Source organism: Coregonus clupeaformis, chromosome 15 (assembly GCF_020615455.1).
Source record: "Coregonus clupeaformis isolate EN_2021a chromosome 15, ASM2061545v1, whole genome shotgun sequence".
NCBI classification, from domain to species: domain Eukaryota; kingdom Metazoa; phylum Chordata; class Actinopteri; order Salmoniformes; family Salmonidae; genus Coregonus; species Coregonus clupeaformis.
The window spans coordinates 17,006,569-17,033,754 of record NC_059206.1 but is presented as its reverse complement, the minus strand read 5'-3'; the positions used below and the strand labels follow the sequence as shown (position 1 = coordinate 17,033,754).

Sequence of the window (27,186 nt, the reverse complement as noted above, 5' to 3'; positions counted from 1 at the left end):
GAGTGATTTCGGCCTCAGCTAGTTATTTATTCCTCTAGTCAACCACTCAACCTTCTCACACTCACACACTCTCACCAGTTTCATTAGTATTCAGTCAATTCATTGCTGTCTTTAAAATTGTCAAATTCAACGGTCAAGCTTCCAGCCATCAGGGACACAATCAGCTCCATAATCATCTGAATCATTCCACATCATCCTGCAATTTATATTTTATATGAAATCAGACTGGATGGCTAATTACTGAAGGACTGTATTTATGTCTGAATAGTATGGGAGAAATACACTGAGTATATTTGCCCTCAGAACAGCCTCAGTTCGTCGAGGCATGGACTCTACAAGGTGTCGAAAGGGTTCCACAGGGATGCTGGCCCATGTTGACTCAAATGTTTGGGTGGTGGACCATTCTTGATACACACGGGAAACTGTTGAGCTTGAAAAATCCAGCAGCGTTGCAGTACTTGACACAAAACGGTGCGCCTGGCACCTATTACCATACCTGTTCAAAGGCACTTACATTTTTGTCTTGACCATTCCACCTTCTGAATAGCATACATACACAATCAATGTCTCAATTGTCTCGAGGCTTAGAAATCCTTTAATCCTTTAATCTGTCTCCTCCCCTTCATCTACACTGATTGAAGTGGATCAATAAGGGATCATAGCTTTCACCTGGATTCACCTGGTCAGTCTATGACATGGAAAGCTGTCATCAAAGCAAAGGGTGGCTATTTGAAGAATCTCAAATATAAAATATATTTTGATTTGTTTAACACTTTTTTGGTTACTACATGATTCCATATGTGTTATTTCATAGTTTTGATGTCTTCACTATTATTCTACAATGTAGAAAATAGTAAAAATAAAGAATAACCCTTGAATGAGTAGGTGTTCTAAAACTTTTGACTGGTAGTGTATATATTTTTTTATGGCACATGAGACACCGGTCTTATTCGCGCCCATCTCAGTGAACTAATCCATTGCGGAGGACACTGGGATGGCACAGTCCAATAAGAAGGGGAATGTGGCTGCAAAATGCACATCTCTCTCCAGAATGCGCTCTGTCCTGCCAATTTTTGCATATTCATTGTTTCATAACTTCATTGTGTGAATTGTTTACGTTTGATTGTTACTGTCTATCAATTCCCCATGACATACAGTACCAGTCAAAAATGTGGACACACCTACTCATTCAAGTGTTTTTCTTTATTTTTACTATTTTCTACATTGTAGAATAATAGTGAAGACATCAAAACTATGAAATAACACATATGGAATCGTGTAGTAACCAAAAAAGTGATAAACAAATGAAAATATATTTTAGATTCTTCAAATAGCCACCCTTTGCCTTGATGACAGCTTTGCACATAGGTTTGTATCATTTTCATTTAGATTTGAATGGAATTTTGATTACCAACATGACAATGATTTTGAGATACGAAGACGTTATTATAAATGAAATGAAACTGTTCCACGAAAATGTGCATATGAAAACCATAATTGCAAGTTTGCTACCTCCTCGTGTAGCCTATTACCGTGTAGCCTATTACCGGCAACTTCAGGAGAGTAAAGGCAGAATCTGCTAAAGCCAGGAGGAGCAGTAGGAGCGGGAGGAGGATGGTCAGGACAGGTTACGTTTTTTTCTTCTGGTTATCCTGATCTCTGGCTCCCTCTTGAGTCATTTGTGTCTTATTTCATCAAACAGTGAGCTTAAAGCATCAGACAAGCTCAATTAATATATCGTTTATTTGAACAAACTATATATCAGGGGCGCAACTTTCACTGAGGACATGCCCCCCCCACATTCTGAAATTGCATTTTTGTCCCCCCCAGTTTTATCACTGGAATGTGATACAAAACGAGGCAACGGTGTGCTTTAGGACCATGCGGATGCCTCCGAGCGGTCGGGTAGGCTGTTTGGAGTGTTTATCCAACTGGATAAAAAAGAAAAATTATAATAATAATAATGTCCCCCTCACTTCTAAAACCAAAGTTGCGCCCATGCTATATATGGAAAAATACACATTTAAAAATGTCGACCAATAGATTGGTCGAAAGAACAGACGACTTTCGGTCGAACAAGATTTGTTTTAGTTGAGGACAGCCCTAGTGTATGCACAAATGAGAGTGTGTGTTCCCACTAGGGGTTTGCGGAGGTCGCACACTCTTCTCTCCACTCTGTTCTCTGCCGACTGCAGTGATCCGAGCCCACAGGGTTGCATTAAATATACACGGCCGTCTGCAGAACACACACACAAAGAAGAGAGAGAGAGAGAGAGAGAGAGAGAGAGGAAGAGAATATAAGAATTGAGGCTCTCACACAACCACAAACTGCTTGCATTCTATGTTGTCAACAACATCATCATTAAAACTCATCCCTACTCACTACACCACACTTACTAAGCCTACATAGTACACTACACAGTCACTCACTACTTCGGTATAAGCCTACATTACACAGTAGCCTACACACAGTCACTCACTACTCCTATCCTACTACTCACCAGAGTTTCCTATCCAAAAACCTGAAACCTGAGTGGCATGAACCCTTCTCCAATCAGTACCTCTGCTCTGGAATGGGTCACGCCCTTCATTAACGAACCAATCAGATGCAGCGCTGGTCGCTTAATTGGAATCACCTGTTTTTCCATCTTCTTTATAGTCCAGTTGTGTGAGTTCAGTTTCTTTCTTTCGCCATCTGCCCAGGAACAGTCTGAAGTGCCACTCCTTCGGTAAGCATTTAAATATGAAGTTCAACAAATCTAGCCTTTGATGTTGCTATTCCTCAGTTTTGATAATATAGGCCTAAAACACATAAATATAGCTACTTTTTCCTTCCATCTATTCCAATAGTTGCACATTCAATGTGCTGATACTTTGTGTGTGTGATTCACAGAACCTGATCTCACATTTGTGAAACATGAATAAACAGGAAAAACCACTGTCAACACTGTGGGGTAGGTTATATTTGGCTAGAAACTGTTCCCATAGTGCCCAATAAATGTGGATTTCACAGCAGTTGGAATGAATCTGTCTTTATTCTGTGTTTGTAGGTTGTGAACTCAGCGAGTCAAAGAAAGAGGAAACATTCAAAACAGATGACACAAACCACCAACATCAACTCGCCCTGAGAACTGTAAGTCATTGTACTCCCCTTGGAGAATATTTGACATTTTACAACCAAAAAAGTGGACTGACAGGTCATCTTTATTGCAGCCGTACTGCGCATGTCAGAATACTATCACGTGATGACATTTGAAATGTTAATTTGGGTAGCATGACTGCAATAAGAATCTGGAATGCAAATTTAATAACTTCAGTGCGTTTTCAAATGCCTGACTTGTCCCGGCAGATGTGTCTGGGCGCAGGCGCCAAAGAAGAGTTTAACATTGTGGCGTTGATTACCGGAGAACCAGATAACGGGAAGGGCATACCCATGGCAACCCTGCACGCCAACGGCATGCCCACGGCAAGTTGTCCCAATTTGTTCTGATTTGGCAGCCTGATTACTTGCTGTTCTTTATTGAGGCAGAGTTGGTTTTGATAACTGGTCGTGGGATTTGCTAGCAACGGAGTCACCATTAGTCGATTCTAGTAAAAATATAAATTGGAAACAGTTACCTGTACTTAACTTTGTCCTGTACAACTGCGGATCCCGGATATTACTGACCAATTCAATTGGCATATTCGCGCTGAGTTGAGGAACACAAATGATACATTTTGTGGTTGTATTCGATGTGTATTTAAAGTATGAATTTCAGCACCCTGTGGAAGGACTAGTTGTACAGGACATGGCCTTTTCAGAATTGCCATTTTTACAAGTCGAGTGGTGACTCATTGCTGCTATTTAAATTCCGCGACCAGTTATCCAAACTAAACTCTGCCTCAACACAAAACAAGAGAACTGAGTTGTGTTCCTAAGTGAATTGCTGTGCAGGTAATTTTTCAACTGTAGGCCTACCTCTTGGCCAACCAGGCTGATTTGAAGTAGTCTTCCCAGTGACCTAGACCTACCTGCCTATTGAAGGTTAACCTAAATCGGCTAATGTGGAGGAATGGGCCTGAGGGAGTAATCACCAGTGGTTATAGGCCTATCCTATCTGGGTGCCCAGGTCTGTCAGTTTGAATAGCAGCACTGATTGTATGTATTGATTGTGTGTATTGATCTCTCCAGGTCAATCTGTCTGGGATAGACCTCCACCCTCCTGTAACCTTCCGGCTGAAGAGTGGCGCCGGACCTGTCTACATCTGTGGGGAACACGTGGCCTGTAAGTAGGGGTTTATGGAGCAGGGATGCTCCCAAAATGATGCTGGTTAAAGTGTAAAAAACAAGTGGCTCTAGCCTTACTGTAACGTCATTCAGCTAATCAAAGCCCTGAGGAGCAGCTGAGCATTAGAATCGGATGTGTTGGAACAATATTGCGTAATGTATTAGGTTGGACATCCATAAACTACAGGCCGTTATAATGTGACGCTGTCGTTTTAACTCTTGTTGCTTCCCAGTGGAGGATGACTTCTCAGGAATGGAGAGTGGTGATGAGATGGATGATGAGGTGGAAGAGGAAGAAGAGGAGGAGGAAGATATTGAGTCTCCTGTGAAGCCTGCTAAGAAAACACCTGCCAAGAATGCAAATGCTGCAGGAAAAGTAAGGACCTGTTTTTAAATTATTTTTGAATGATTTATATTTCAGTTTTCAAATGTTCAACATGCATATGAACACTTAGAACTATGAAATCCACACCATCCATCCACACACTGATCCTTGTTTGGTCTAGTCTGCATTATCCTCAAATGTTGATGTTATTTTAACTCTTGTCAATTGTCAAATCCAAACTTTGCTTAACAATGAGATGGTATTGGTAAGACCACAAATTGATCTAGGATCAGGCTAATGTTCTTCCCCTCTTCCAGAGAAAGAAGCCAGAGGAAGCAGATGAGTAAGTATTGTATTTTCTTTAACTCAATGCATTTTTTAAATTATGTGATTTACTGAAATGTAATTGTTGCTGTGTTGACTTACCACTAACTGATCCTCACGCTCTCCTTCCAGACCTGCATCAGATGATGAGAACAACCCTCCTAAAAAGGTGCTTTAATATTTACTCAGCCAAAATATTTATTCCTTTATATTTACTTTCCTGTTCCATGAGGCTCTGGCTTTGTCCCAAATTGTACCCTATTCCCTATATAGTGCACCAATTAGTGCCATTTGGGACACAGCACAATCTTCTGGCCTCCTCTTAGAATCATGGCTGGTGTGGTTTTAAAATGTCTTTCTGTGTTTCAGGGAAAGGGTAGGGGAAGAGGCAGGGGAAAGTGATCCCGGGTAAGTGACTACTCCCCTGAGGTAGTCCCTCCAGGTAATGCTAAGCCCTGAGTGGTCCTCTGTAGCTGTTGGTAGAGCATAGCCATTCCCGGACCACCTCTATGTCTAGGTCACTTTGGATGAAGTGTCAGCTAAATGGCATATGAAGTCTCTCCTTAACGCTGACTTGGGGTCAACCTACCCCCAATTACTAACATAACCATTTAGGGGAAAGGGGCATAAAGCATTGCACTAAAAGAAACCCCTTGGCGCCTGAAGGGTGTAGCGTGACATGACTGCTGATTGTTGGCTGTACTGAATGACTAAACCATTTCATTTGTCTCTCAGGTGCTGCTCAAATGGCCTTTTGCATTTCTGATTGGCCAAAGGTTCTGTCAATCAACTGTTGGGTTTCTTTCTACCTGTTCATTCTTACATGGATCAAACTATTTAAACTAAGGCTGTTTATCCTGTTGTCAGTGATTTGTAAATAAATAACTTGAAATAAATATTTTTGTCCTTGTACTAATCAAAATGTACTGTATGTAACTACACTGAACAAAATAGGACAAACACTTTACATGTTGATTTTCTATCTTTCATGAGCTGAAATAAAAAAAATCAAAAATGTTCCATATGCACAAAGCTAATTTCTCAAATTTTGTATACAAATTTATTTACCCTGTTAGTGAGCATTTCCCCTTTGCCAAGAGAACCCATCCACTTGACTGGTGTGGCATATCAATAAGCTGATTAAATGGCATGATCATTACACAGGTGCACCTTATGCTGGGGACAAAAGGTCACTCTAAAATGTGCAGTTTTGTCAATGCTGCCACATGTCTCAAGTTGAGGGAGCATGCAATTGGCATACTGACTGCAGGAATGTCCAGCATAGATGTTGCCAGAGAATTGAACATTAATTTCTACCATAAGCTGCCTCAAATGTCATTTTAGAGAATTTGGTAGTACGTCCAACCGGCCTCACAACCGCAGACCACTTGTAACCACGCCAGTCCAGGACCTCCACATCCGGCTGCTTCAACTGTGGGATCTGAGGATTTATTCCTGTACTAAAGCTCTTTTGTTTTGAAATACTCATTCTGATTGGCTGGGCCTGACTCCCCAGTGGGTGGGCCTATGCCCACCAATGGCAGCACCCCTGCCCAGTTGTGAAATCCATAGATTGGGGCCTAATTTATTTCAATTGACTGATTTCCTTATGAGCTGTAACTGTCAAATCTTTGAGATAGTTGCATTTATATTTTCAGTATAAATGGAATTGGTTGACACTTGGTTCCTCACCATTAATCTACAAACCATATTCTTAGTGGTTATCTAGGATGGTTAAGCAGCATGAGATGGTGTAATAAATGGAACTGTTGTACAGTATTGGTATTGCATGAACAGCCTGCCCTCCTATAGCTGAGTCTAGTTCACCCTGGCTGTGCCCTACTATATGCAGATCAGATGGGTTCAATTCGGACTGTATAATCTTGTTCAACTACAGCTGAACTGTAGCTCTGACTGGGGGAATAAACTCCAGCTGGGCTGAAGATACTGAGGAACAGATGGTGCTGGAGGACATCCACTGTAGACTGACACCTCCCAAATCAACCACTAGCACTTACATTAACCTTCTGAATCTGAATTGTAACTGAACTATAGTTCTAAGCTTGCTGTGGACTGAGAGGGGACACAGGACAGATGCCTAGTCCCAAATCAACCACTATACTTCCCTTGGTCCCTACCGCAAACCTGAAGTGTAACTGATATTGTACTGTAGTATTCTGTAAGGTTCTGTGAACAGATGGGTCTGCAGGACACAGCAGATTGACACCATCCCAAATCAACCCTAGCCCTTATACTTGACCCCTACCTCTAGCGTCAACACTTCCACTGGCCGCTATCTTAATACCCATCTGGACTGTAAAGTTCTCAGCAAGGTTATGGCTAACTGAGTTGGAGGACACAAGTGAGACATCACTGCAGTCTGACACCCCAGTCCCAAATCAAACATCTAGCCTCTATACTTCATTTGACCCCTACCTGTCTACCCCTTCCCTTGGTTTCTACCTCATGCCTATAACACAACTGAACCATTAAGCTGTTTTATTTTATTCTAGCTAACTGATGGCACAGGAGGACAGGTGAGACATCACTGCAGTCTGATAACCAGGCTATGGTCTGATTCTAAGGAATAAACCCTGCAATACCTGTGACAATTCAGGACCAGTTGTTGTCCCCTGCCTTAGAACTAGTGACAAACTCAAAACAGACCCCAGTGTTAAATCTAAAACAGGGATTTCCCTATGAAACATTCTGAACAGCAACGGTCTTCTCTAGGTATCTCTCTCCTCTCAGGTATGTGTGGATAGCTGGTGGAACAACAGTTTCACAAGCATTTTCATTTAAATATGTTTTATTTGTGTACAAACAGTGCTTCTAATCTAACAGATATTTTATCTTCAGTGGGCTCAAATTTGTCAATTAACAGCACAATCCACAGCATCTTTGGCTTGATTGTGTGTACTGTATATCTTCATTGAGTATTAACTTAAGCGTGTGTATGTCTTAATTGACTCTTTGGCTTCAATGTGTTTATATATTCAGCGCATCTTTACCTTAAGTGTGTATCTATCTTCAATGAGTATTCACTTAAGTGTGTATCTATCTTCATTGAGTATTCACTTAAGTGTGTATCTATCTTCATTGAGTATTCACTTAGTGTGTATCTATCTTCATTGATTCTTTGGTACGAGTGTATACATATCTTCAATGGCTCTTTGGCTTGAGTGTGGCTCCTTGCAGCTTGCATTGGGGTCTTTGGGAGTGGCTTCAGTTTATTCTGGGGAGAAACATTGAAGGGAGAGGACAGAGTAGAAGAGTAGAAGGCATTAGCATACATCAGACGTTGTAGTATTGACTGCATTACAGTGTGTGTATGTTTCTATGCTACATCTCACCTCAGTCTCTCTCCTTTTAGTCAACCTCACTCCTCCTCATGTCCTCACTCTTCCTCAGGTCCTCACTCTTCCTCAGGTCCTCACTCTTCCTCAGGTCCTCACTCTTCCTCAGGTATTTCTTCATGACAGAAGCAACGTCTCCCCCCTCGCTGCCCTCCGCATCCAGCCTCTCTCCCTGCGGCCCCCCACCTCCACTATGCCTCACCCCTCCTCCCTGGGAGCTCCCCCCAGATCCTGAGCTGGTGGAGCTGGAGTCGGAGCCCTTCCTGCTGCGTGTGGAGGGGGGCAGCTCTCCAAAGTGGACACTGAGTGCCCTCCGACCCCCTCTGACTGAACTGGCCAGGCTGCTGGTGGACTGGGCCCTTCGGATGGCCGGCAGAATGTCAGAGGCCGAGTCGTCACGGTTACTGTCTTTTAGGAGGCGGCGGTTCTGGAACACCATCGGTTCCGACCCCAGACAGCCCTCTCCACCGCCCTCACTGACGACGCTCTCCAGCAGCCTGCGTCTCATTGGCTGGGGGGAGCGCTGGGGTGAGCGCAGGGATCTGATTGGTTCTTCACCATCTTCCTCTGGGATGGAGATCGTGGGGGGGCGACGGCGGGGGGCAGTGGGGGAGGTGAGGGAGGAGAGGAGGGGGAGAGAGGGGAGGGAGGAGAGAGAATCGGAGGAGCTATAGCATTTGGCTCCGGAGTCCCTGGAGGCTGCAGATGAAGCCTGGGGTTCGCCTATGTTACGCAGGCTGGTGGCGCGGGGCAGCAGTGGGGAGGGAGGTTTGAGGATGCTGCGGGGCTCCTGGAAGTCCTCGGGGCCCAGGGAGAGGGCTGAGGCTCTGCGGCGGAGGGTTGAGGCCCCAGTCGTCTGGTAGATAGGGAGAGAAATAGTACTGCCACCCCCCTCCCCGGACTCTGGTCCCCCTCGCCGCTTACGAAGCCCCTCTAATAGCTCGGAGAGGGCAGAGGAGGAGGAGGCCCGACCAAGACGTGAACTACCCCCATTACCAACCACACCCCCTGGTTCGGAAACATCCTCATCTGGGTCCACACAGGAGCTGGGTGAGAGGGAGAGAAAGGATAATCAAACATTGGACATATAAAACAGTATTAGGGATCTATTCAATCAGATCCGCTTTAGCCAACATCCACATAACGGTTGTTTTGGCGGTGTCGGTGGTGGAACTGCGTTAGAGCTGTGAAATCCACAAGTGGCTCCTGGCATTATACCTAAAGCGGACATTGCCATTGACATGCAGCCTTGTTTACAAGTTCTAACACTGGAATGTGAGATGTAATCTACACCTCCATTAGGATGATAGAAATCCTCATCATTTTATTTAATGATTTTGAATTTCAGGTCATTATTTCTATATAGCTACACTTTCTCATTCTGAACTTCTAACGTGATTGGGACGGGTGTAGCTTCGTGACAATGATCAAGAGCAGCTGCTCACCGATTTGACAGCTCCGACGCAGTTACACCTCCGACACCGCCAAAACATCAGCTATGCAGGTGTCGGCTATCGCCGGTTAACGCTTGATCTGCTTGAACGCTTGATAGGCCTTAGTATCTATGCAGTTACTATTGAATTGAACTACTGAAGTTGAACTGTTCTGAACCAAATTGAACTGACAACTCACCGGAAGCTGTAAGTGCTCATGGTGTCGGTGACAGACTTGCGCCCCGACTGGTTGCTGATGGTACTGCTGCCACAGGGAGAGCCCCGCCTGGCCCCCCCTCGGGGAACGCCGAGACAATGACGGATGCCTTCGCCAACATCCTCCGTGCCCAGAGATTGAGAACCAACACTAGACACACTGTCGCTGAGGAAGAGAGGGAACACCCATTCTGTCACTGAGAGGCAGAGATCACACACACACAATACCAAGAGAGATAACACACATGACTCCACACAGCCAGAGATGCAACACTTCTAAGCCATGGTCAGCTCACAGCAGTTCAGCCACATTGTCCTCAGAGGACATTTCCTGTCCCTGTGTCCTCTCTCTCCTGCTGTGTGACTGCAGGTGGTGGCATATTATATTGGAGACACGGTCAGGGTGTCAGACATTCACACTTAGTACTCAGGTCACATACTGTTACTGTATATAAAATAACTAACTACCACTTCTCCCATCTGCCATCAGAGCCACCAGAGAGAGGTGGGAGAGAGAGAGGAAAGATGAGGAAGAGAGGTAGATGGAGGGAGCAAGAATGAAAAAGTAATAGGTCAGAGAATAGAAGTTAAAGAGAACAGAGAGAGAGAGAGAGAGAGAGAGAGAGAGAGACAGAGAGGAAGAAGTGATAAAGCAGGAAAGATTGAGAGAGGGATCGATAAAATGAGAATAGATAATGGGAAAGGAGATAGATAAAGAAAAAGAAAGAAAGAAAGAAAGAAAGAAAGAAAGAGAGAGAGAGAGAGAGAGAGAGAGAGAGAGAACTGGCTTTTGTACTGTAATGCATGAGACTCCATGCATTATGGAAGACACAAGAATATCACAGCTGGTAAACTCTCAAACACACCCCTCAGAACAGAGAAAAGCTTATTGCGTCTCTTACACAGGGCTGTGTGTATGTCTGTGTGTCTTTGCTCCAGCCCTGTGGCTCTCAACCTTGTCCACCCACAGAGCACCAGACAAACCAACAGGGTGATGGAGCTATTGGGTGCCTCTGCAGACAGCAGCTGTCAGACCACAGCTCAGGCATTTAGCCATGCACACATCCACTCACAACAAGGCTATTCAGCTCATAACCAGCATTGCAACATGTCTGTCGGTCTGTCTGTCTGTTCACATTATCAACAGCCCAGGGACCATATGCTGTTGAAGTCGGAAGTTTACATACAAATACATTTAAACTCAGTTTTTCACAATTCCTGACATTAGTCCTAGTAAAAATTGTCTTAGGTCAGTTAGGATCACCACTTTATTTTAAGAATGTGAAATGTCAGAATAATAGTAGAGAGAATGATTTATTTCAGCTTTTATTTCTTTCATCACATTCCCAGTGGGTTGGAAGTTTATATACACTCTATTAGTATGTGGTAGCATTGCCTTTAAATTGTTTAACTTGGGTCAAACGTTTTGGGTAGCCTTCCACAAGCTTCCCACAATAAGTTGGGTGAATTTTGGCCCATTCCTCCTGTAACTGAGTCAGGTTTGTAGGCCTCCTTGCTCACACAGTTCTGCCCACAAATGTTCTGTAGGATTGAGGTCAGGGCTTTGTGATGGCCACTCCAATACCTTGACTTTGTTGTCCTTAAGCCATTTTGCCACAACTTTGAAAGTATGTTTGGGGTCATTGTCCATTTGGAAGACCCATTTGCGACCAAGCTTTAACTTCCTGACTGATGCCTTGAGATGTTGCTTCAATATATACACACATAATTTCCCTTCCTCATGATGCCATCTATTTTGTGAAGTGCACCAGTCCCTCCTGCAGCAAAGCACCCCCACAGCATGATGCTGCCACCCCCATGCTTCACGGTTGGGATGGTGTTCTTCGGCTTGCAAGCGTCCCCCTTTTTCCTCCAAACATAACGATGGTCATTATGGCCAAACAGTTCTATTTTTGTTTCATCAGACAAGAGGACATTTCTCCAAAAAGTACAATCTTTGTCCCCATGTGCAGTTGCAAACTGTAGTCTGGCTTTTTTATGGTGGTTTTGGAGCAGTGGCTTATTCCTTGCTGAGCAGCCTTTCAGGTTATGTTGATATAGGACTCGTTTTACTGTGGATATAGATACTTTTGTACCTGTTTCCTCCAGCATCTTCACAATGTCCTTTGCTGTTGTTCTGGGATTTATTTGAACTTTTTGCACCAAGGTACGTTCATCTCTAGGAGATAGAATGCGTCTCCTTCCTGAGCGGTATGACAGCTGCGTGGTCCCATGGTGTTTATACTTGCGTACTATTGTTTGTACAGATGAACATGATACCTTCAGGCGTTTGGAAATTGCTCCCAAGGATGAACCAGACTTGTGGAGGTCTACATTTTTTTTCTGAGGTCTTGGCTGATTTCTTTTGATTTTCCCATGATGTCAAGCAAAGAGGCACTGAGTTTGAAGGTAGGCCTTGAAATACATCCACAGGTACACCTCCAATTGACTCAAATGATGTCAATTAGCCTATCAGAAGCTTCTAAAGCCATGACATCATTTTCTAGAATTTTCCAAGCTGTTTAAAGGCACAGTCAACTTAGTGTATGTAAACTTCTGACCCACTGGAATTGTGATACAGTGAATTATAAGTGAAATAATCTGTCTGTAAACAATTGTTGGAAAAATTACTTGTGTCATGCACAAAGTAGATGTCCTAACCGACTTGCCAAAACTATAGTTTGTTAACAAGAAATGTGTGGAGTGGTTGAAAAACGAGTTTAAATGACTCCAACCTAAGTGTATGTAAACCTCCGACTTCAACTGTATCAGAGAGGTCTAATAACTTAACCGTTACACTAAAACAGCCCAAGAAACAGCACTCTAGATTCAAGCCAACACAGGTGAGAGTACAGAGTACGCAAACACACACACTTGGATAGACATCTGCACGGACGCACACATGCTGGAACCCAGGGTTCTTACAGGTCTATCTTCTTAGCAAAGGATTCCACAGCCGTCGCAACACTGGAATTAGGAAGAGGGGTGAAAGGTCAGGGGTGTGGGTAAAGAGCAGTTATGATGTAACTTCCTTGTGAACACAACTGTACCTGTCATCCCATTGCTTTAACCCTCCCCCATACCTCTCTTACACATCAAATACAGTAACACACTCATACCTCTCTTACACATCAAAGACCAGTAACACACTCATACCTCTCTTACACATCAAACACAGTAACACACTCATACCTCTCATCATCACTCTCGTCACTAGACTCCACCTCCTCCAGGGCTGCCTGCAGATCAACGATACGATGGATGGATGTCTCCAGATCAGCTTGTAATGTCTGTCTGACTGCACTCAACTCCGTCACTTGCATCTCCTGAGAACCGAGAGAGAGATAGAGAGTGAGGGGGAGAGGGGGGGAAGAGGGAAGGAGAGGAGAGAGGAGAGGCCGCTCAAAGGAACGCCAAGGACGTGTGTGTGCCACAGGCCAACTGTACGTTTATTCATGCTATTCAATACAGGCCAACTGTACGTTTATTCATGCTATTCAATACAGGCCAACTGTACGTTTATTCATGCTATTCAATACAGGCCACCTGTACGTTTATTCATGCTATTCAATACAGGCCACCTGTACGTTTATTCATGCTATTCAATACAGGCCACCTGTACGTTTATTCATGCTATTCAATACAGGCCACCTGTACGTTTATTCATGCTATTCAATACAGGCCAACTGTACGTTTATCCATGCTATTCAATACAGGCCAACTGTACATTTATCCATGCTATTCAATACAGGCCAACTATAGGTTTATCCATGCTATTCAATACAGGCCAGAATGGATGGTTTTATAATCATGCCCATTCTAGTCCTTATTGCATCATCCGTCATATACTGTGGCACTGACCAACACACACCCACCAATACACACACACACCAACACACACACACGGGTCCTTGGTCTTCTAGTAGAGTGTGTGTGTGTGTGTGTGTGTGTGTGTGTGTCAGGGTTATCTCGAGGAGCAATCTTCCATATACAGAGACAGAAAGAAGAGAGTGATTTATCTATTAATCTTCCACTTTTCCCTGTAATCTCTCTCTCTCTCTCACATACACACACACACACACACACACACACACACACACCAAAAGACATTGTTACACACACACTAGCTCATTCACTCAAATGTATGACAAAGACACTAGCGCTCAAATGGCATGAAGACACACAAACACACACCCTCATTGGCTCTCCAGGTTATTGACTGTGTGTGTGTGTGTTGGGGGGGTTAGTGGTTGTCATAGAGACATGCGGAATGGGATGGGGTGTGCGTGTGTATCCATAACCTTGAGAAGACAATGAGGATTAATCACAGCCAGCCAGACAGTGGCAAAGCTAGAGAGAGAATACAGGGGAGACAGTGTGTGTGTATCTCACTGAGAGCTTTGTCTGTCTGCGTGGTTGGTCGTTAAAGGGCATCTATCCGTGTGTGTGTGTTTGTGTTTCTGTGTGTGTAGGCTATATATGTCTGTGTGTATACATTGAGTGTACAAAACATTAGGAACTCTTTCCATGACATAGATTGACCAGGTGAATCCAGGTGAAAGCTATGATCCTGTGTTGATGTCACCTGTTATGTCCACTTCAATCAGTGTAGAAGTGTGTATGCGTGCCATTCAGAGGGTGAATGGGCAAGACAAAATATTTAAGTGCCTTTGAATGGGGTATGGTAGTAGGTGCCAGGCACACCGGTTTGAATGTGTCAAGAACTGCAACGCTGCTGGGTTGTTCACACTCAATAGTTTCCTGTGTTTATCAAGAATGGTCCACCACCCAAAGTACATCCAGACAACTTGACCCAACTGTGGGAAGCATTGGAGTCAACATGGGCCAGCATCCCTGTGGAACGCTTTCGACACCTAGTAGAGTTCATGCCCTGACAAATTAAGGCTGTTCTGAGGGAAAAGGGGTGGGGGGGGTTGCAACTCAATATTAGGAAGGTATTCCTAATGTTTGGTATACTTAGTGTATGTTTCTACAACTTGATTGGAGTCCACCTGTGGTAAATTCAATTGATTGGACATGATTTGGAAAGGCACACCTGTCTATATAAGGTCCCACAGTTGACAGTGCATGTCAGAGCAAAAACCAAGCCATGAGGTCGAAGGAATTGTCCGTAGAGTTCCGAGACAGGATTGTGTCGAGGCACAGATCTGGGGAAGGGTATGAAAAATGTCTGCAGCATTGAAGGTCCCCAAGAACACAGTGGCCTCCATCATTCTTAAATGGAAGAAGTTTGGAACCACCAAGACTCTTCCTAGAGCTGGCCACCCGGCCAAACTGAGCAATCGGGGGAGAAGAGCCTTGGTCAGGGAGGTGACCAAGAACCCGATGGTCACTCTGACAGAGCTCTAGAGATCCTCTGTGGAACCAACCATTTCTGCAGCACTCCACCAATCAGGCCTTTATGGTAGAGTGGCCAGACGGAAGCCACTCCTCAGTAAAAGGCACATGACAGCCCGCTTGGAGTTTGCCAAAAGGCACCTAAAGACTCTCAGATCATGAGGAACAACATTCTCTGGTCTGATGAAACCAAGATTAAACTCTTCGGCCTGATTGCCAAGCGTCACATTTGGAGGAAACCTGGCACCATCCCTACGGTGAAGCATGGTGGTGGCAGCATCATGCAGTGGGGATGTTTTTCAGCGGCAGGGACTGGGAGATTAGTCAGGATCGAGGCAAAGATTAACGGAGCAAAGTACAGAGAGATCCTTGATGAAAACCTGCTCCAGAGCGCTCAGGACCTCAGACTGGGGCGAAGGTTCACCTTCCAACAGGACAACGACCCTAAGCACACAGCCAAGACAACGCAGGGGTGGCTTCGGGACAAGTCTCTGAATATCCTTGAGTGGCCCAGCCAGAGCCCGGACTTAAACCTGATCTAACATCTCTGGAGAGCCCTGAAAATAGCTGTGCTGCAACGCTCCCCATCCAACCTGACAGCGCTTGAGAGGATCTGCAGAGAAGAATGGGAGAAACTCCCCAAATACAGGTGTGCCAAGCTTGTAGCGTCATTCCCAAGAAGACCCGAGGCTGTAATTGCTGCCAAAGGTGCTTCAACAAAGTACTGAGTAATGGGTCTGAATACTTATGTAAATGTGATATTTATGTTTTTAATTTTAATAAATTAGCAGAAATTTCAGAAAAACTGTTTTTGCTTTTTCATTATGGGGTATTGTGTGTAGATTGATGAGGGGAAAAAAAACAATTTAATCAATTTTAGAATAAGGCTGTAACCTAACAAAATGTGGTCTGAATACTTTCCGATGGCACTGTATATAGCGTGTATGAGTGTGTGTGTTACCAGCTCCATGCATCTGCGGCTGCTGTCCTGTTCTCTCTGAGACAGGTCTTCCATCTCATGTCTCATGTCGTGGAGGCGTTGCTGGTAGTACTGACTGTTCTCTCTCTCCCTGACCTCTGTCTGGGCACTCTGCTCCAGCTCCTCTCCCAGACGCACCACACTATCCCTCAGACGCAGCACCAACACCTACAGAGAGACAGGAGACATTTTTCTAAGACATTATTTTAATTTACTATTTCTAAATTTCAGCTTTGGCAATATGTACGTCATGCCGATATTGCACCATTACATTTAATTGAATTGAGAGAAAGAGAGAGATATGACAGAGACAGAAAGAGAAATAGAGAGAACGAAAGAGTGTGTAAAGATAAGTCAACTAGATTGTTTCCTGTCCATTTTAACATCCTCACCTCAAACCTCTTCACTTGTCCTCTCTGGAACTCCAGCTTGTTCTCCAGGTCACACACCCTGGCCTCTTGCATACTGACGATACTACGCCCCACGGTGGATGACTCCAGAAACTGCACCCTGGCCATACTGGTTGCGAGCTGGGGGTAGGAGAGGAAGAGAAAGGAGGAGTGACGGAAGGACAAGAGGAATGTCAGAGTAGGTTATCAGAGAGTCTCGTATCCACATTAACAGCATATGTAGTTCACCATCTCCCCAATTTTACTCAGCTCAGTCCTTACCTCTTCCTGGAGTGTGTGTCTCTGTTTCTTGACCTCCTCCAGTTCAGCCTGTAACTCTCTGATCTGAGAAATATCACTGGAGGACTGAGATAGAGAAAGGTAATGTTTTGATCATCTTTCATTTGAAAACCACAACTGTCAAAGTCTTTCTACATGGTTTGGAGCCACTATGAGGCAGAGATACCCACCTGTGCAATGAGGGCTTTGTGTTTCTTCATGAGTTCATTGAGGTCCTCCTGGTCCTCCTCTAGTCTCTTCAACAGATCTGACTTGTCATGTTGCAGCTGAGCTAACTGCTCATCCACCTACACATAAACACACAGACTTTTAAACTACTCTCTCCACTAGACTGTTGTCCTCACAGTAGGATTGTAACACTTTGATGTTAAAGTTCCCGAACACAACTGATAATGATATAGTAACAGTTTGTAGTAAGAGTCTAGTCCTCTAACTCTCGCACCAGACTCTTGTGTTTGCAGATGTTCTCTAGTTCTATCTGAGCATTCTCCAGTTCCATCGACAGAGTCTTCTGAACACTCTCCACATCCGCTCTCCTTGCCTCACTCTCCTCCAACTGACAGAGAGAGAGATGGAGAGAGAAAGAGAGAGCAATAGAGGGAGGGAGAGAGAGAGAGAGGGGGGGTATGTTTTGATTGTGATTTTAAACACGCCTTGATCCACATTCATAACATCATAGTATGTGTGAGTGTTTGCGTGTGTAGGTGTGTAGGTGTGTGTTTACCTGGCAGTGCAGGCGCTCTATGTGTTCCTTGCTGCCGGGTGCCTGGCTGTGTCCAGGGTTGTCTATGGTAGACAGTAGCAGCTGAGCATCAACCAGCAGAGCATGGGTTCTCTTCAGATCTCTCCTCAGTCTCTTCTCCACATCAAAGTCCCTGTGGCCCACCTGGCAGAGGGAGGAAAAGAGTTTAATGTTTATTAATATGTTTAATACGAGAATGTTTAATCCACGCACGCACGCACACACGCACACACGCACACACGCACACCCCTAAATTACAATAAAATAACCTCAAGCCTGTCCATATCATGTAGTGGAGGAACTCTGGGGCATTGAGTAAACAATCGTTGGTTGATAAAATGTGTACTTCAATTTGTTACCACAGGGAAAAGAGCACTTGGGTCTTTCTATAAATAATGGGGCCAATGTGTGACATTAGGATAAAACAATTCTAAATGGTTTGAAATATAAAATAAAAGGACTTTCATGCAGTTCCACATGTGTACTTAGAGGAATAAAAGTGAATAGTTTGGACACACCTACTTATTCAAGGGTTTTTCTTTATTTCTACTATTTTTTACATTGTAGAATAATAGTGAAGACATCAAAACTTCAAATAGCCACCCTTTGCCTTGATGACAGCTTTGCACACTCTTGGCATTCTCTCAACCAGCTTCATGAGGTAGTCACCTGGAATGCATTTCAATTAACAGGTGTTCCTTCTTTAAAGTTAACATGTGGAATTTCTTTCCTTCTGAATGCCTTTGAGCCAATCAGTTGTGTTGTGACAAGATATGGGGGTATACAGAAGATAGCCCTATTTGGTAAAAGACCAAGTCCATATTATGGCAAGAACAGCTCAAATAAGCAAAGAGAAATGACAGTCCATCATTACTTTAAGACATGAAGGTTAGTCAATACGGAAAATGTCAAGAACTTTTAAAGTTTCTTCAAGTGAAGTCGCAAAAACCATCAAGCGCTATGATGAAACTGGCTCTCATGAGGACTGCCACAGGAAAGGAAGACCCAGAGTTACCTCTGCTGCAGAGGATAAGTTCATTATAGTTACCAGCCTCAGAAATTGCAGCCCAAATAAATGCTTCACAGAGTTCAAGTCACAGACACATCTCAACATCAACTGTTCAGAGGGGACTGTGTGAATCAGGCATTCATGGTCGAATTGCTGCAAAGAAACCACTACTAAAGGACACCAATAATAAGAAGAGACCTGCTTGTGCCAAGAAACACGAGAAATGGACATTAGACCGGTGGAAATTTGTCCTTTGGTCTGGAGTCCAAATTTGAGATTTTGGGTTCAAACAGCCGTGTCTTTGTGAGATGGAGTGTGGGTGAACGGATGATCTCAACATGTGTATTTCCCACCATAAAGCATGTAGAAGGAGGTGTTATGGTGTCGGGGTGCTTTGCTGGTGACACTGTCTGTGATTTATTTAGAATTCAAGGCACATTTAACCAGCATGGCTACCACAGCATTCTGCAGCGATACGCCATCCCATCTGGTTTGGGCTTAGTGGGACTATCATTTGTTTTTCAACAAGACAATGACCCAACACACCTCCAGGCTATGTAAGGGCTATTTTACCAAATGGTTTGGGATGAGTCGGACGGCAGAGTGAAGGAAAAGCAGCCAACAAGTGCTCAGCATATGTGGGAACTCCTTCAAGACTATTGGAAATGCATTCCAAGTGAAGCTGGTTGAGAGAATGCCAAGAGTGTGCAAAGCTGTCATCAAGGCAAAGGGCGGCTATTTGAAGAATCTCAAATATATCTTGATTTGTTTAACACTTTTTTGGTTACTACATGATTCCATATGTGTTATTTCATAGTTTTGATGTCTTCACTATTATTCTACAATGTAAGAAATAGTAAAAATAAAGAAAAACCCTTGAATGAGTAGGTGTGTCCAAACTTTTGACTGGTACTGTACATGTATACAACAACCAGAGGAGGCTGCTGAGGGGAGAACGTCTCATAATAATGGCTGGAACAGAGCAAATGGAATGGCATCAAACACATGGAAACCATGTGTTTGATGTATTTGATACCATTCCACTTATTCCGCTCCAGCCACTACCATGAGCCCATCCTCCCCAATTAAGGTGCCACCAACCTCCTGTGACAACATCATAGGCCTAGGGTTCATACAGACATTGGCAAGTCAAATTCAAATAGTTTCAGGGACTTTTCCAAGCACTTAATTGTAATTTTCAAGGTCCTCAATGTTATACAATTGTATAATTTATATATTGTACATATAGAGCCTAATACAGAACCCCCCTCCCCCCAAAAAGCTTGCAAAAAGTGTACAAAAAAGTAGGCCATTACCACTTTAATAATCATATTTTTTTTAGGCCTTGCCAATGCATTGATATTCAAATTATGATTACATTCTAAAATCTGTGAGAATAATGTGGACATTGCATTACTAAATAGATTGGATGCATGCATGGCTATTTCTTGTCACATAATAAAGCCATGAATAGCGGTACCATTAATCTCACCGTTTGAATCTCACCATCTAAAAAGATTTGGCATGGGTCCTCAGATCCTCAAAAAATTCTACAGCTGCACCATCGAGAGCATCCTGACTGGTTGCATCACCGCCTGGTATGGCAACTGCTTGGCCTCCGACCGCAAGGCACTACAGAGGGTAGTGCGTACGGCCCAGTACATCACTGGGGCAAAGCTTCCTGCCATCCAGGACCTCTATACCAGGCGGTGTCAGAGGAAGGCCCTCAAAATTGTCAAAGACTCCAGCCACCTAGTCATAGACTGTTCTCTCTGCTACCGTACGGCAAGCGGTACCCGGAGTGCCAAGTCTAGGTCCAAAAGACTTCTCAACAGCTTCTACCCCCAAGCCATAAGACTCCTGAACAGCTAATCATGGCTACCCGGACTATTTGCACTGCCCCCCCACCCCATCCTTTTGCGCTGCTGCTACTCTGTTAAGTATTTATGCATAGTCACTTTAACTCTACCCACATGTACATATTACCTCAACTACCTCAACTAGCCGGTGCCCCCGCACATTGACTCTGCAACGTACCCCCCTGTATATATAGCCTCCCTACTGTCACTTTATTTTACTTCTGCTCTTTTTTTCTCAACACTTTTTTTGTTGTTGTTTTATTCTTACTTTTTTTGTTTAAAATAAATGCACTGTTGGTTAAGGGCTGTAAGTAAGCATTTCACTGTGATGTCTGCACCTGTTGTATTCGGCGCATGTGACCAATAAAATTTGATTTGATTTGATTTGACCATCACTGTTTTTGTAATGAGAAAGTGACCAAAAACTTGTATGGAGAGCCAAGGTGAAGCCAACATTAGATGTTATCGTCCTCATAATAACCGCAACAGAGTAGCTCAACACCCTTCAGTTGAAGCAGCGGGAAACAAACGAAAGTGTCCACATCTCTCACAAAAACGGATCAAAAATGAAATCACAGATAATTATACATTTGCTACAATAATTACAAGGACATTTCAACCACCAAATTGAGGAAATGTCTGATTTTCAATGTAGGCCTATTCCAGTACTACTTGAAGTTCTGAGTTCAAGTAGAATATTTCAAGCCCCTTGTATTGTTTGAAATTGCAGGTGTAACATGGAAAACCAACTGTATTTGTCATGTTATTTCTTTCAATTTACATTAAAATTTTAGTAATTTAGCAGACGCTTTTATCCAGAGCGACTTACAGTTAGTGAGTGCATACATTTTCATACTGGCCCCCCGTAGGAAACGAACCCACAACCCTGGTGTTGCAAGCGCCATGCTCTACCAGATCATATTGTGAATAAGCCCACTAGGCTATGTCATTTGTTGTCATTATATCCAGAATAATTCATAGGAATAGGTGCCCAATCCAAGGCAAAAAAACAGATGAAAGCATGAACACATTACCTTCCTTGATGCTTTCTCTGTTAAATCTAACAAGACCCTGCTGTAAATCAAGCAGACAACAACAGATGATCAACATCAATTCCATAGGGATATTAGATCCAACGTGGATCCAGGCACAACTGTCTTCACTAGCATATGAGACACCAAAATATTCTGGACAATCCTCGCAAACACCTTTTTTTCCAGCACTGTTGTTGCATTGCATGTGGTATCACAATAGCTGGTAAATAATGGCACCGGAGGGGATGGCTGCCGTTTTACGGGCTCCTAACCAACTGTGCTATTTTGGGTGTTTTTTCACATTGTTTATAACTTATTTTGTACATAATGTTGCTGCTATCGTCTCTTATGACCGAAAAGAGCTTCTGGATATCAGAACAACGATTACTCACCTCGAACTGGACAAAGATTTTTTCTTTAATTAGTCCGACGCGAAGGATATACTGCTTCTCCGAGACCAGGCCCAAATCCCTGTCATTCGCGTGAAGAAAATACGGAAATATAGGGGGCAGAGATCAGGGTGCCTTGTGAGAATTTGTCGGAGAGTGGGTAACCCGCATCTACCATCCGTTCTATTGGCCAACGTGCAATCACTGGAAAATAAACTGGATTATCTCCACTCGAGACTATCCTACCAACGGGACATTAAAAACTGTAATATCTTATGTTTCACCGAGTCGTGGCTGAACGACGACACAGAAAATATTCAGTTGGCTGGGTTTTCCGTGCATCGGCAGGACAGAACAGCTGTCCTGGGGTGGGGGCAGGGACGGCCTGTTCAATAGGGCGATATGGGCGACGCACTGCCAAACGGGAAAAGGAAGGGATTTTTTTTCTAATCAATTATATCACGGCAACAGTAGTTATCAGTGTTGTAATCTACGTCTGATCTGCCACAGTGCCACACTGCCACTAAATGTCGAATCAGGCTAAAGTCGTGGCTTCAAATGGCTCCACCCCCTTTTGGGGGGCGATTTCAGTCAGATTGAAAATCGCCCAGAACTTCTGTCATAGACTCCCATGTAAAATCTATTTTTTTCAAATTTCAGAGCCTTCAATACAATCTCAATGGGTGTCTGTGGGCTTGCACTTCAGCGCTTTACGTCATACGTTACGTAACCATGAACGTAACTGAGAAAAGAGTGGATTGTTTGAAAGAAGTTCCTTTTTGTCGGCGAACAAATGAAGATAAATACGGAAACAATTAGGACCTCCCCAGACCAAATTTAATAATTCAACAGGTTTCTACTAAAGGCGGAAAGTCCTACACCCGAGGATTTTCCAAAAATTGGTATAAACGAAAAAAGACATTGCCACTCACTCAACTGGATGACGAGGGATACAGGCTAGCTGTCCGCCGCCACAACGATGAGGTTAGTGTTGATAATCACAAGTTTACTGGATGTGGATATGGTGTAATAAAGGCAGTTTATTCAGAGGTAAATATATCTGGAATCGCGTTCACGGACCCGTTCGTCAAACTCTTAGGGAGCTATAAATTAAGCCCCATTACTTACCATATCAGATAAGAGAAATTGCTGCAGCTACATATATTTTACATCCTGGCCCTACATAGTTCACTATTTGCATCACTTACCAAAATATTACATGTGGTCATATATGCTTGGAAAGTGGAGATGCCATAGAACGTCAAAAAAGTAAACATTGCTGGAGACACATTGCCGTTTTGGAGAAGACATCGCGTTTGCTAGCGAAGAGATTTGTTGTGGCAAATGAACTTGGGCTGGGAATTGCCAGGAACCTCACGATAAGATATATGCATCAGCATTGCGAGTCTCATGATTCTATACGTATTGCGATTCGATACTGTGATTTTATTGCACAACATGTCTGTTGCAGAGGGATCAGAAAGCCATGAGAACGAGTTTTGATCAGTCATGGAAATAAAAGTGCTGAAAACAAATTGGCTCCCAATGTGAAAAGATTGAGAACAAGCTATGAAGGAACAATAATGGTGTTTTGGTGCAGGTACAGCCAACTAGCGCTAAAATATTGCGATATTGTCAATACAGTATATCGTAAAGTATCACTATGTAACTCGATTTCTTTCACCCCAATCCCTCAAATTAACGGTAAATAACTGGATTGTTTGCCCCACATTTAGCTAAGATGATTAGCTAGCCAGCTAAAATGTTTTAGTTAGTTAGCAGTCGCGATCTACAATAGTTTACTGTCAATAACATGTCTCCAAAAATGACGTGTAGTGTCTCCAATTGTGTTGACATTTTCACAATTGCAATGCGCATCCATGAGTATCCACTTTCTGTAGCTCAGCTGGTAGAGCATGGTGCTTGTAACGCCAAGGTAGTGGGTTCGATCCCCGGAACCACCCATACACACAAAAATGTATGCACGCATGACTGTAAGTCGCTTTGAATAAAGCGTCTGCTAAATGGCATATTATTATTATTATTATTCTGAAGAGAGCCCCGAAACATTGTGTGCAGACATTTTATGCAATAAATGAAGTAGGTTCAATCTAGTAGTTCTGATCTTCTGATTGGTCCTGATGAGTTGGGCGAGGTCCCCTGCAGGCTACTGTCACTGTTGCATTGGCTCTGGGTCGGGTTCTCTGTCTTCAAATGTTCAGCCTAAGAGAGGGATTTTTGTGTGTGTGTGTGTGTGTGTGTGTGTTTAACAGTGATGATGATGTGTTTGTGTGTGTGTGTTTAACAGTGATGATGTGTGTGTGTGTGTGTGTTTGTGTGTGTGTGTCCTCAGAGCAAGAACTCGTGAGTTGGAAGAACTGAGAGGCCTATGGCGTGGGTGTTGTCCTTGGCCACCTGCTGACAAGGCTGACAAGATAGGACCCTTTGTCCATTGTTATTGGATAGGAACAGAACTTATAACCAGCTCCTGACCTAAATAGATCTTAGCACAACATTTTACTCAACATATCATATTCCATATTCACTATAACAAATATATTTACTACGACATTAGCAAGAACCGCCACATCCTCAGCCGGCTAATCCAGTGTGTGAAGTTTTGCGGAGTGTTTGAGTTAGCTTTGCAGGCAAAGATGAAACTGAGGGCTCCACCAACCCTGGTAAGCCAACACTTTTGAGATCAGTCAATAAATGCTTCTGGTATTGACTTATATGCTGCCCCTGTCTTCATGTTGTTGCTGGACATATCTTTTTTTAAATGTGTGTAGGTCACCTAAATCATCAGAAAAATTGCCCCTCCTGAGAATTTTTTCAGGAGCCGCCACTGGGTGGGGGTGTGTGTCTATCTGTCAATAACAGCTGGTGCGCAATGTCTAAAATTAAGGAGGTCTCGAGGTATTTCTCACCTGAGGTAGAGTACCTCATGATAAACTGTAGACCACACTATCTACCAAGAGAGTTTTCATCTATATTTTTCATAGCCGTCTATTTACCAACACAAACCGATGCTGGCACTAATACCGCACTCAACGAGTTGTATAAGGCCATAAGCAAACAAGAAAATGCTCATCCAGAAGTGGCGCTCCTAGTGGCCGGGGACTTTAATGCAGGGAAACTTAAATCCATTTTACCTCATTCCTACCAGCATGTCACATGTGCAACCAGAGGGGAAAAAACTCTAAAACAGAAGGAAAAAAAATCCACACCACCTTTACTCCACACACAGAGACACATTCAAAGCTCTCCCTCACCCTCCATTTGGCAAATCTGACCATAATTCTATCCTCCTGATTCCTGCTTACAAGCAAAAACTAAAGCAGGTTGTACCAGTGACTCGCTCAATACGGAAGTGGTCAGATGACAGGACTGTTTTGCTAGCACAGACCGGAATATGTTCCGGGATTCATCCAATGGCATTGAGGAGTATACCACCTCAGTCACCGGCTTCATCAATAAGTGCATCGACAACGTCGTCCTCACAGTGACCGTACGTACATATCCCAACCAGAAGCTATGGATTACAGGCAACATCCGCACCGAGCTAAAGGCTAGAGCTGCCGCTTTCAAGGAGCAGGACACTAATCGGGACATTTATAAGAAATCCCGCTATGCCCTCAGATGAACCATCAAACAGGCAAAGAGCCAATACAGGACTAAGATTGAATCCTACTACACCGGCTCTGACGCTCGTCGGATGTGGCAGGGCTTGCAAACTCTTACGGACGACAAAAGGGAAACCCTGCCGCGAGCTGCCCAGTGACGCGAGCCTACCAGACGAGCTACATAACTTTTATGCTCGCTTCTAGGCAAGCAACACTGAAGCATGCATGAGAGCACCAGCTGTTCCGGACGACTGTGTTATCACGCTCTCCGTAGCCGATGTGAGCAAAACCTTTAAACAGGTCAACATTCACAAGGCCGCGGGGCCAGACGGATTACCAGGACGTGTACTCAGAGCATGCATGGACCAACTGGCAAGTGTCTTCACTGACATTTTCAACCTCTCCCTGACGGAGTCTGTGATACCTACATGTTTCAAGCAAGACCACCATAGTCCCTGTGCCCATGAAAGCGAAGGTAACCTGCCTAAATGACTACCACCCAGTAGCACTCACGTCGGTAGCCATGAAGTGCTTTGAAAGGCTGGTCATGGCTCACATCAACACCATCATCCCGGAAACCCTAGACCCACTCCAATTCGCATACCTTCCCAACAGATCCACAGATGACACAATCTCAATCGCACTCCACACTGCTCTTTCCCACCTGGACAAAAGGAACATGTGAGAATGCTGTTCATTGACTACAGCTCAGCGTTCAACACCATAGTGCCCACAAAGCTCATCACTAAGCTAAGGACCCTGGAACTAAACACCTCCCTCTGCAACTGGATCCTGGACTTCCTGACGGGCCGCCCCCAGGTGGTAAGGGTAGGCAACAACACATCTGCCACGCTGATCCTCAACACAAGGGCCCCTCAGGGGTGCGTGCTTAGTCCATGCCTGTACTCCCTGTTCACCCACGACTGCGTGGCCAAGCACGACTCCAACACCATCATTAAGTTTGCTGACGACACAAAAGTGGTAGGCCTGATCACAGACAACGATGAGACAGCCTATAGGGAGGAGGTCAGAGACCTGGCAGTGTGGTGCAAGGACAACAACCTCTCCCTCAACTTGAGCAAGACAAAGGAGCTGATCGTGGACTACAGGAAAAGGAGGGTCGAACATGCCCCCATTCACATCGATGGGGCTGTAGTGGAGCGGGTCGAGAGTTTCTGGTGTCCACATCACCAACAAACTATCATGAATAGTCGTGAATAGGGCACGACAACACCTTTTCCCCCTCAGGAGACTGAAAAGATGTGGCATGGGTCCTCATACCCTCAAAAGTTCTACAGCTGCACCATCGAGAGCATCCTGACCGGTTGCATCACCGCCTGGTATGGAAACTGCTCGGCATCCGACCGTAAGGTGCTACAGAGGGTAGTGCGTACGGCCCAGTACATCACTAAGGCCAAGCTTCCTGCCATCCAGGACCTATATACTAGGAAGTGTCATAGGAAGGCCCCAAAAATGTTCTACGACTACAGTCACCCAAGTCATAGACTGTTCTCTCTGCTACCGCAAGGCAAGCAGTACCGGAGCACCAAGTCTAGGTCCAAAAGGCTCCTTAACAGCTTCTA

The 27,186-nt window shown here is 44.1% G+C and overlaps 2 protein-coding genes and 1 long non-coding RNA gene across 5 annotated transcripts in view; 2 read left to right on the top strand and 1 right to left on the bottom strand.

The window, feature by feature from the left end:
- Positions 1–2,664: 2,664 nt before the first annotated feature.
- On the top strand, positions 2,665–4,939 carry LOC121583522 (nucleoplasmin). Its single transcript, XM_041899663.2, has 7 exons — positions 2,665–2,729; positions 2,894–2,954; positions 3,051–3,133; positions 3,350–3,466; positions 4,172–4,265; positions 4,501–4,643; positions 4,910–4,939. Exons 2-7 carry the CDS (start codon positions 2,918–2,920, stop codon positions 4,937–4,939), a joined length of 504 nt encoding a protein of 167 aa, XP_041755597.1. The 5' UTR covers positions 2,665–2,729; positions 2,894–2,917.
- A 109-nt stretch (positions 4,940–5,048) lies between these two features.
- LOC121583380 lies at positions 5,049–5,812 on the top strand. The gene is made up of 3 exons (XR_006003510.2): positions 5,049–5,085; positions 5,286–5,324; positions 5,652–5,812. It is a non-coding gene; the product is annotated as an uncharacterized LOC121583380 (long non-coding RNA).
- A 1,895-nt stretch (positions 5,813–7,707) lies between these two features.
- Positions 7,708–27,186, bottom strand: part of LOC121582682 (unconventional myosin-XVIIIb) — a 53,463-nt gene continuing 33,984 nt past the window's right edge. For 2 of the 3 annotated variants that reach the window (XM_045225015.1, XM_041898670.2), the window contains 11 exons: positions 17,672–17,833; positions 17,390–17,503; positions 17,118–17,234; positions 16,930–17,013; positions 16,651–16,788; positions 16,241–16,426; positions 13,114–13,247; positions 12,847–12,888; positions 9,905–10,087; positions 8,270–9,318; positions 7,708–8,151 (listed from right to left, as the gene is read on the bottom strand). In XM_045225015.1, coding sequence (XP_045080950.1) covers positions 8,286–9,318; positions 9,905–10,087; positions 12,847–12,888; positions 13,114–13,247; positions 16,241–16,426; positions 16,651–16,788; positions 16,930–17,013; positions 17,118–17,234; positions 17,390–17,503; positions 17,672–17,833 — 2,193 coding nt within the window. In that variant the 3' untranslated portion in view covers positions 7,708–8,151; positions 8,270–8,285. The remainder of the gene's footprint in view (positions 8,152–8,269; positions 9,319–9,904; positions 10,088–12,846; positions 12,889–13,113; positions 13,248–16,240; positions 16,427–16,650; positions 16,789–16,929; positions 17,014–17,117; positions 17,235–17,389; positions 17,504–17,671; positions 17,834–27,186) is intronic. The other variant, XM_045225014.1, reaches the window with a different exon arrangement.

What these genes read in the sequence shown, in the direction of transcription:
- LOC121583522 (XM_041899663.2), top strand. Translation starts at nt 2,918, where the DNA reads ATGAATAAACAGGAAAAACCACTGTCAACACTGTGGG. An exon ending in ACCACTGTCAACACTGTGGG is followed by an intron (nt 2,955 to 3,050) that starts GTAGGTTATATT and finishes CTGTGTTTGTAG; the next exon opens with GTTGTGAACTCAGCGAGTCA. An exon ending in ATGCAAATGCTGCAGGAAAA is followed by an intron (nt 4,644 to 4,909) that starts GTAAGGACCTGT and finishes CCCCTCTTCCAG; the next exon opens with AGAAAGAAGCCAGAGGAAGC.